General features: G+C 38.0%; 3 protein-coding genes across 3 annotated transcripts; 1 reads left to right on the top strand and 2 right to left on the bottom strand.

Annotated features, from left to right (window-relative positions):
* The first annotated feature begins 282 nt into the window (after positions 1–282).
* Positions 283–1,526, top strand: LOC149526936 (uncharacterized). The gene is made up of 3 exons (XM_089784300.1): positions 283–287; positions 398–644; positions 954–1,526. Exons 1-3 carry the CDS (start codon positions 283–285, stop codon positions 1,524–1,526), a joined length of 825 nt encoding a protein of 274 aa, XP_089640426.1.
* A 2,786-nt stretch (positions 1,527–4,312) lies between these two features.
* Positions 4,313–5,053, bottom strand: LOC110420961 (uncharacterized). Its single transcript, XM_021434395.2, has one exon. It carries the CDS (start codon positions 4,655–4,657, stop codon positions 4,469–4,471), a length of 189 nt encoding a protein of 62 aa, XP_021290070.1. The 5' UTR covers positions 4,658–5,053; the 3' UTR covers positions 4,313–4,468.
* Positions 5,054–5,142: 89 nt separating this feature from the next.
* ILR1 (Peptidase M20/M25/M40 family protein) lies at positions 5,143–7,611 on the bottom strand. The gene is made up of 5 exons (XM_021434394.2): positions 7,134–7,611; positions 6,748–6,873; positions 6,338–6,652; positions 5,768–5,896; positions 5,143–5,666 (listed from the first exon to the last, which is right to left on the bottom strand). The coding sequence occupies exons 1-5, from the start codon at positions 7,485–7,487 to the stop codon at positions 5,292–5,294; spliced, it is 1,299 nt and encodes a 432-aa protein (XP_021290069.1). The 5' UTR covers positions 7,488–7,611; the 3' UTR covers positions 5,143–5,291.
* Between the last annotated feature and the right edge of the window lie 447 nt (positions 7,612–8,058).

The following is an 8,058-nucleotide window of genomic DNA, read 5'->3' as shown; positions in this document are numbered from 1 at the left end:
GAATGAATCTCATTCGATAACGGATAGAACTTGTGAAGATTATGTCTCCATGCAATTCACTACAAAAACAAATCCATGATCAATGCTATGATTTGGAATGTGAGGGGAGTTGCTGGTAAAGTCATCCAAAGAAGAACAAATTACAATTGATGCACCAGATTAAAATATTGGTTATCCTAGAACCACTGGTGCACGGTTCTCAGTTGGAGTTTTTTTAAAGGAAGCTTGGTTTTAAAGGTGCAACTTGTAATTGCTCTCAAAAAATTTGGCACTTCTATACACATGAGGTTTCATGTTCAGTCAAGTTTAATCATCCTCAATGCATGCATGCCCAAATTTCTCACCTTTGGCTATCATTTTCTTTTCAAACTTCCTTTATTTATGCTAAGTGTACTAGGCTTGAAAGGGAAGACTTATGGGATTTTCTGAGGAATATAGCTGCAAGAACACAAGAACCATGGTTGGTAGAAGGCGATTTCAATGTTATTCTAGACAGGGATGAAAGCCTTTTTGCAGCAGAACCTCATGTTGGCTCTATAGAGGATTTTGCCCTTACTCTTCTTGACTGTGAACTGATAGATGCAGGGTTTGAAGGGGATAAGTACACCTGGACCAACTCTCATATGTTCCAAAGGCTTGATCGGGTTGTATATAACATACAGTGGGGAACCATTTTTCTATTACTAGAATTCAACATCTAAACAGAGATGAATCAGATCATTACCCTTTATCAGTTTTTTGTTCAAATTCTTATCTCCAAAAGCCTTCATCCTTTTGTTTTCTTCATGCCTGGGTGACGCATCATGATTTTCTTGACTTTGTAGAAAGGAACTGGAGAGAGCCAGTGCAGGGAATAGGGTCATTGGCATTTTGGCTAAAACAGCTACGCCTCAAAAAGAGCTTGAAATGGTGGAATAAGCATGTGTTTGGCGATAATTTTTTTCAACCTCAAGGCAGCAGAAAAACATGCAGAGGAGAGTGACCAATTATTTCAACAAGATCAGTCACCTGCAAATCGGCAACAGCTTCAGCTTTCTTATGCTAAGCTTAATCATCAGCTCAGTATAGAAGAAATGTATTGGCAACCAAAATCAGGAGTTCAATGGTTGACAGAGGGAGAAAGGAATACAAAGTTTTTTCACATGAGAGTGCAAAAGAAACGTGTGAAAACCTCTATTTTCAGAATAAAGGATAGTGAAAGGAATATTATTGAGGAGCCGACACAGATTGAGTCTTCAGCAGTAGACTACTTTGCTAAACTCTTGAAGGCTGAAGATACAGACCTTACTAGGTTTAATGCTAATTTAATTCCTCATTTGATTTCTGAACATGACAATCATGTCTTGTGTGCAGAACCCATAATGGCAGAAGAGAAGGCAGCAGTTTTTGACATTGATAAGGATAGTGTAGCAGGGCCAGATGGTTTCTCATCCTTTTCTTATCAACACTGTTGGCACATAATTGCAGATGATTTCTTTACAGCAGTTAGGGATTTCTTCAATGGTGCTAGGCTTTCAAGGGGGTAACTTCTACAACTCTAGTTCTTTTATCTAAGAAGCCGGGTGCAAATTCTTGGGGTGTTTTTCACCCAATCAGTTTATGTGCGATTTAGAATAAAATAATTACTAAACTGTTGGCGAACCGGTTAGCTAAAGTTTTACCTTCCTTAATTTCGGATAACCAAAGTGGCTTTGTGAGTGGTAGATTGATTAGTGATAATATTCTATTAGCTCAAGAATTAGTTGGCAAACTTGATTACAAAGCTAGAGTTGGTAATGTGATTTTGAAGCATGATATGATGAAGGCTTATGATAGATTGAATTGGGATTTTCTGTACCTTATTTTGGAGGCATTTGGTTTCAACTCTCATTGGATTGATATGATTCAGAGATGCATTTCTAATTGTTGATTTCTTTATTGATTAATGGACACTCAGTTGTCTACTTCAAATTGGAGAAAGGGTTAAGATAAGGTGATTCCATCTCGCCCCTTTTATTTATTTTGGCAGCTGAGTATTTATCTGGAGGCCTTAATTATCTATTTTGTTAATATGGTTCATTACATTTCTATTCCAGTTGTTCCATGAATATTAGTCACTTAGCCTTCACAGTTGATATTATGATCTTTACTAATGGGAGCAAGTCAACCTTGGAGAAAATTCTTGAATTTTTACAAGATTATGAGTAGATTTCGGGACAAAACATTAATCATCAGAAGAGTTGCTTTGTCATAGCTCGCAATATGGCTAGTTCAAGAAGGCACATTATCTCTTAGACCATGGGATTCCTTCACAAGACCCTGCCAATTATCTATTTGGGTGCACCACTCTATAAAGACCCTATAAAGGTTATGTTATTTGATTCACTCATCTCCAAAATCTGAGAACGCATCTCCGGTTGGGAAATAAAATTCTCTCTCTTGGAGGTCGTATCACTTTATTACGAAGTGTACTCTCTGCTTTGCCAATATATCTTTTGCAGGTGCTTAACCCCCTGGTGAGTGTTGTTGAGAAAATAGACACTTTTTAATGGTTTACTATGGGAAGGTTCCTCGAACAGCAAAAAGATTCATTGGTCACTTTGGGCAAAACTGACCTTTCTAGGTTCCGAAGGTGGATTAGACATTCGTAGCCTGAATAATTTTTTGAGGCTTGCACTGCAAAGCTTTGGTGGCGATTTCAAACTTGCAACAGCTTGTGGACACAATATATGAAAGCTAAATATTGTACTAGCCAAATTCCTGACACAATCCATATTAAAACACATGACTCATCCACATGGAAGCGAATGATTGCTGGTAGAGACAAAACTAGGCAGCAGATGAGATGGAGAATTGGTAAGGGAGATTTTTTTTCTGGCATGATGCTTGGATGGGTGATAAGCCACTCGTAAACTCTTTCCCTACACTTTTTCATTCCATGATTAATGTTAATTATTTTTTTCATGAAAAGGAGTGGGATGTAGATAAGCTTAGAGCTATTTTACCAAACATAATTGTCAATGAGATTTCGAAGATTCCTATTAGCTGTAACCAGGAGGATTTGGCATACTAGGCCCTTACACCAAATGGAGAATTCACTACCAAGAGTGCATGGGAGCTACTTCACCAAAGACAACCTATACATCCATTAGGTAAGTTTATTTGGCACACGAGCATCCCACTTAATATTTCTTTTTTCTTATGGCGCCTAGTGCATAATTGGATTCCTGTGGAGTTACGAATGAAATCAAAAGGCTTCCAGTTAGCATCGAAGTTCTTATGTTGCCGATCAAAGGAAATGGTATTGCATGTCCTATGGGAGGGTCCGGTTGCACAACAAGTTTGAAATTATTTTGCAAAATTCTTTCAAATCTATGTTAGCAATCCTCGCAATATTATGCATATCTTCCACTCTTAGTATTACTCTGGAGATTACACTAAACTTGGTCATATTAAAGTATTACTGCCTTTGTTGATTTTTTGGTTTCTTTAGGTGGAAGAAAATGATGCAAAACATAAGAGGACTCGGAATGTATCCTTATAGAGTTATCTAGCGAGTTATAAAAATGTTACGATAGCTTTTTTAGGGTAATTTATTACGACCATGGCAATGGAGAGGGGATCTAAATATTGCTACACACTGGGGTTTCCGATTTGAATGGACGAGCCATGATCCACCAAAAATTATTTACTGGTCTCGACCATTGAGAGGTGAGTTAAAGTTAAATGTAGATGGTAGCTCCAAACATGCCTTTCAGAATGCTACCGATGGAGGAATTCTTCAAGACCAAACAGGTACTAGGAATTTTGGCTTTTCAGAAAATTTTGATCCTTATAATTCATTGTACCTTTATAATTCAAAAAATCTTGGAAGTACGATTTAAATCTTTTTTTATTATATCTTTATTTTTATTAATTAATAAAATTTAACAAGGTAACTGAGCTCTACAGGAATTTTCAGCATAAAAAAAAAGTCCCATCTTCAACCTTAATCAAAGGCGAAATCCAAAAAATAATAATAATAATAATAATAACACATTAGTAATTGATTCCATGATTTGAAAGAGTGTCCTAGAGATAGTAATAGCGGGTGATCTCAATTTGGAATTCAATTATATTTCTTAGATTAAAATTTCATAAAAATGATAGATTTTATTAATCAATCAATTACGCCTCCTTTTCTAACTCGAAAATCGTCTGTACGTTGCCACGATCATTGCTTATAAATAAACACTAAACAAGAAAATTGAACACCAAATTAAGAATGTTATAAAAAAAAAAGAGTCAAATTACTCGAAAATATAAATTGATCACCACAGTCTGCAAACACAAGGACCCAATATTGAAAAAACTTCCAAAGGTTAATTTCTTTTACATGTCAAGCAAAATTCAGAACCAAACCAATCAATACCGAAAATCTAAAAAGGGTTGCCTGTTTTTTCCTTACTTTGGTCTTCTTCTTCTTCTGTTGTTTGGGGCGGGGTGGTGGCTAATCGTCAAGCATCTTTCGAAGTCGGTCTTTAACGTATTGGCTACGGTCTTTGGCGCGTTCTTGTTGAGGAGCTATGTTGACAACGGAGAGGTAAGCTCCGACGGCCATGAGGGAAGTCCCGGTGAGGCAAAACCCGATTGTTACTGCCAGTTGCTTTACCGTTGGTGGGTAGGACCACAGCACCATTTTTGGGTTTCTTGGGTCTTGTTTTACTCTTTTCACTTGGGTTTGGTTCTGCTTCGATGGGTAACCGTGTAAAATTATAAATGGTGAAGATTCTGTAGCTTGGAGTGGGCCTAGCTCTTGTCAAACCGGAGAATTAGTATCTGTCTGTCTGTGTGCGGGGAGGGAGGTCATCCTCAATTAGTTTTCGGAATTTGTTATTCTTCGTTTTCTTTTTTCTTTTGTGTTCTGCTAACAACCCTTGTACCAAAAAAAAAAATTGAATTGCTAGAAGCCCAGAATCCCTTTCTATTTGAAATATATGTATATATATATATATATAAAATCTTAATTGTACGGGTGATTCATGCGTCATTTCTAGTCAACCCTTTTATCACTCGCAAAAACTACAGAAGTTGTTACTTAGTTTTTAAACCTTTCATCTCAATTAGCACATGTATCAGTTCATTTAGAGGAGACTATCGTTACTTTCGCTAACTAATTTGTTAGGATTTCCTCGAACAAAAAGTATCAAGACCATATAGTAACTATTAGAAAGATAAATAGATAACTCGCCCTTTTCCTTGAATCTGCATCACAATGCTAACCATAATGCTTCTTATTATGTATTGCAATGTTCACATTGTTGTCAGAGCTCTCAATTAGTTGCAACATGGCTATCCAGATATGATACTGCCACGGCAGCATTGAGAGCCGCTCCAATAGGAAGAGCCTCTTCATCAATAAAAAAGTAAGGTGAGTGCAATGGCTGATCTGATTTCAGGGTCTCATTCTTTATCCCAATCACATAAATTGCAGCTGCAGTCTTCTGTGCAAAGAAACTGAAGTCTTCTGCTGCCATGGATATGGGGAGGAGATGAACGTTGTTTTCTCCAACAAGAGTCTTGCCCACCTTTTTCGCATGTTCGAACAATGTTTCGTCATTGACCATTACTGGATGAGGCATAGGTTTGTCTTCCATAAAGTCCACCGTACCACCGCACTGATGCACAGCTGCTTGCATTTCTATGACCTGTGAGAGGAGCATAGTCTTGCTTAAAAAATTGTCGTACTTGACATTGGGTAGTGCTAGAAAATTTGGAGTTCAGAAGATGAGAAGTTTGCATGCCTTACCTCCTTTATCCTTTTTTGGAGGTAGGAAAGACCTTCAGTGGACAAGCTCCTATATGTTCCAGTGAATCTCACAGATTCGGGGATTACATTGCCAGCTCGACCTCCCTCTATTGAACCAACTGTTACCACCTACATCATTCAAAATGAAATTTGGACTTTTGGGTCTTAATTGTTGCTAGAAGGTTTACTATGCTGATCAGGAACTAGGCGGTACGGGCTGATGCAGTCAGCGGATTGGTCTAGGATGTGAATCCTAAATTGATTTTGGATCAAATCAATTTTCTACTGCTATGGCAATTTCCAGATTTTTGGTAAATCTCCTTACAGATGGGTGGAATTCGACACTGCAAAATGTGCTAGCTTTCAGGCCTGGTCAATTCAATTTCCAATCCAAAGATCCAGCAATAGCATTTGTTCAACATTTAGTATTCTAGGTGATATATAACTCTCCATTGCTGCATACTGATGTTGACTAAATCAATCATGGCATGGCAAACTGATACTTTCGTGAGCAAAGCCTACAAGATTACCATCTTGAAAATATTTTTAACATGGAGGATAGAAAATTACCATGCCCTTGAGGGGATCTGTCTCTCTAGAGACAATCTGTTGGAGAGCAATGACAGCAGAACAAGCTGCAACAATTGGGTCCTTACTCAAATGGGGGCTTGATGCATGTGCTCCTTTTCCCTGAATCGTAGCTGAAAACTGCCCAACACCGGCAAGCATTGGACCAGGCCTTGAAGCAATAGCACCGGTGGGCACTGATGGCAAAACATGTATACTGAGGATCGCGTTAATATCATCTAGGACTTCATCTTGCAACATATGGTAAGCACCTGAATAACCCTCTTCACCAGGTTGAAAAACTAGCTTCACCGTTCCCTTCAAGAAAATGTTGTAGCAATACAAAATTAGCCCAACAAGAGGGAAAAAGGATGCTGATATTTTGCAGGTAATTGGAAAGAGTATAAATATACCTTCAATAAATCTCTTCTGCTCTGAAGTAACTTGGCTGCTCCAAGTAGCATTGCTACATGGGAATCATGACCACAGGCGTGCATCTTCCCATCAACTTTGCTCTTGTGCTTCCACTCCACTAATTCCTTCAAAATTGTAAGGTCGATTACAAGGTATTAGACATTTGTCATATACAGCACACTAAGTAAAGAAAATAACAAGGCTCCAGGGAATCATCCAATAGCCTCAAAAAAGAAATTATATTATAAATTGCAGCAATCTATGAGGGAGTTGACGACAACAGCCTAAAAACTGCAATGGGCAGTACTCTTTTATGGTGCCATTAACATAGACCTTAGCAAATGGTCAATGAGACAAACCCCCAAGAGAGAGAAAGAGAGATGACCTGCAAAGGAAGGGCATCCATGTCTGCTCTGAGGGCGAAAACTGGATTTGCACCAGACCCAATAGAACCAACCACGCCAGTCTTAGCAACAGGCCATTTGTAGCTGATCCCAAGTGAGTCTAACTCATTCCTGATTAGTTCATTGGTCTTGTGCTCTTCAAATCCCAGCTCTGGGTGCTCGTGAATTCTCCTCCTAATCCCTCTCATCCATTCAAAAAACTCAGGCTGTCTTGCAGATTCCAACAATTCTTGACTAAGCACTTCAAGTTCTGATCCAGGACGAGTTTCCAAGGCCATAGCTTGGCATATAATTGTTGAAACCACGAAGCACGAGAGAAACTCCATTAGAATCATGGTTTGCAAAGCCAAAGAACAGTGCTATTTTGATTCACCAGAAATTTTATACTAATTAACGAGAAAGTTTGCTTGTAGGTCCTAGTCATAGACTTGGAGTGTTGTGTATATTGAAGGGAATTCTGAAGAGTAGTTTTTGGTCGTTCTCTCCTCCTGACTGATACGTGCTGCCAACCCTTTGCTTTGACTGACAGTTTCAAACTCAGTGCAACTTTTTCACTACTGTAATTAATTTTTGTGCCTGCGGCCTGAAAAATTTGGCAAAACTACCCATTTCGAGCTCAACTGGCTTAGCGACGCTGAATCATAATTTTTACTTGTTGGAATAACAACCGTCATCCAAGTAAATTCCACAAATGCCCTCACATTTTCCTATGTAGCAATAAAATTTCAATGGGACTTCCACAAGGCTTTCTTCAATATGTTAGAAAAAAATATAAAAAAAATTGTAAAAAATAACTCTTATGATAAAGTGATTTCAAAAATAGTCATCCATACAAAGTTATCTGTTTTTATCAAAAAACAAACATGAATAGACCAAAATGTCCTTAAAAATATCTTGATAAATTAA

This window comes from Theobroma umbraticum, unplaced genomic scaffold (genome assembly GCF_002168275.2).
Source record: "Theobroma umbraticum cultivar Fairchild unplaced genomic scaffold, ASM216827v3 scaffold_86.0, whole genome shotgun sequence".
Lineage (NCBI taxonomy): Eukaryota > Viridiplantae > Streptophyta > Magnoliopsida > Malvales > Malvaceae > Theobroma > Theobroma umbraticum.
The sequence above is the reverse complement of the archived record's forward strand: the minus strand, read 5'-3'. Positions and strand labels throughout refer to the sequence as shown.

Coding starts and splice junctions, on each gene's coding strand:
- LOC149526936 (XM_089784300.1), top strand. Junction 645..953: donor TGTTCCAAAGGCTTGATCGG/GTTGTATATAAC, acceptor TTCAACCTCAAG/GCAGCAGAAAAACATGCAGA.
- LOC110420961 (XM_021434395.2), bottom strand. CDS start 4,657: ATGGTGCTGTGGTCCTACCCACCAACGGTAAAGCAACTGGCAGTAACA.
- ILR1 (XM_021434394.2), bottom strand. CDS start 7,487: ATGATTCTAATGGAGTTTCTCTCGTGCTTCGTGGTTTCAACAATTATA. Junction 6,653..6,747: donor GCAGAAGAGATTTATTGAAG/GTATATTTATAC, acceptor ATTTTCTTGAAG/GGAACGGTGAAGCTAGTTTT. Junction 5,897..6,337: donor CAGATCCCCTCAAGGGCATG/GTAATTTTCTAT, acceptor TGAATGATGTAG/GTGGTAACAGTTGGTTCAAT.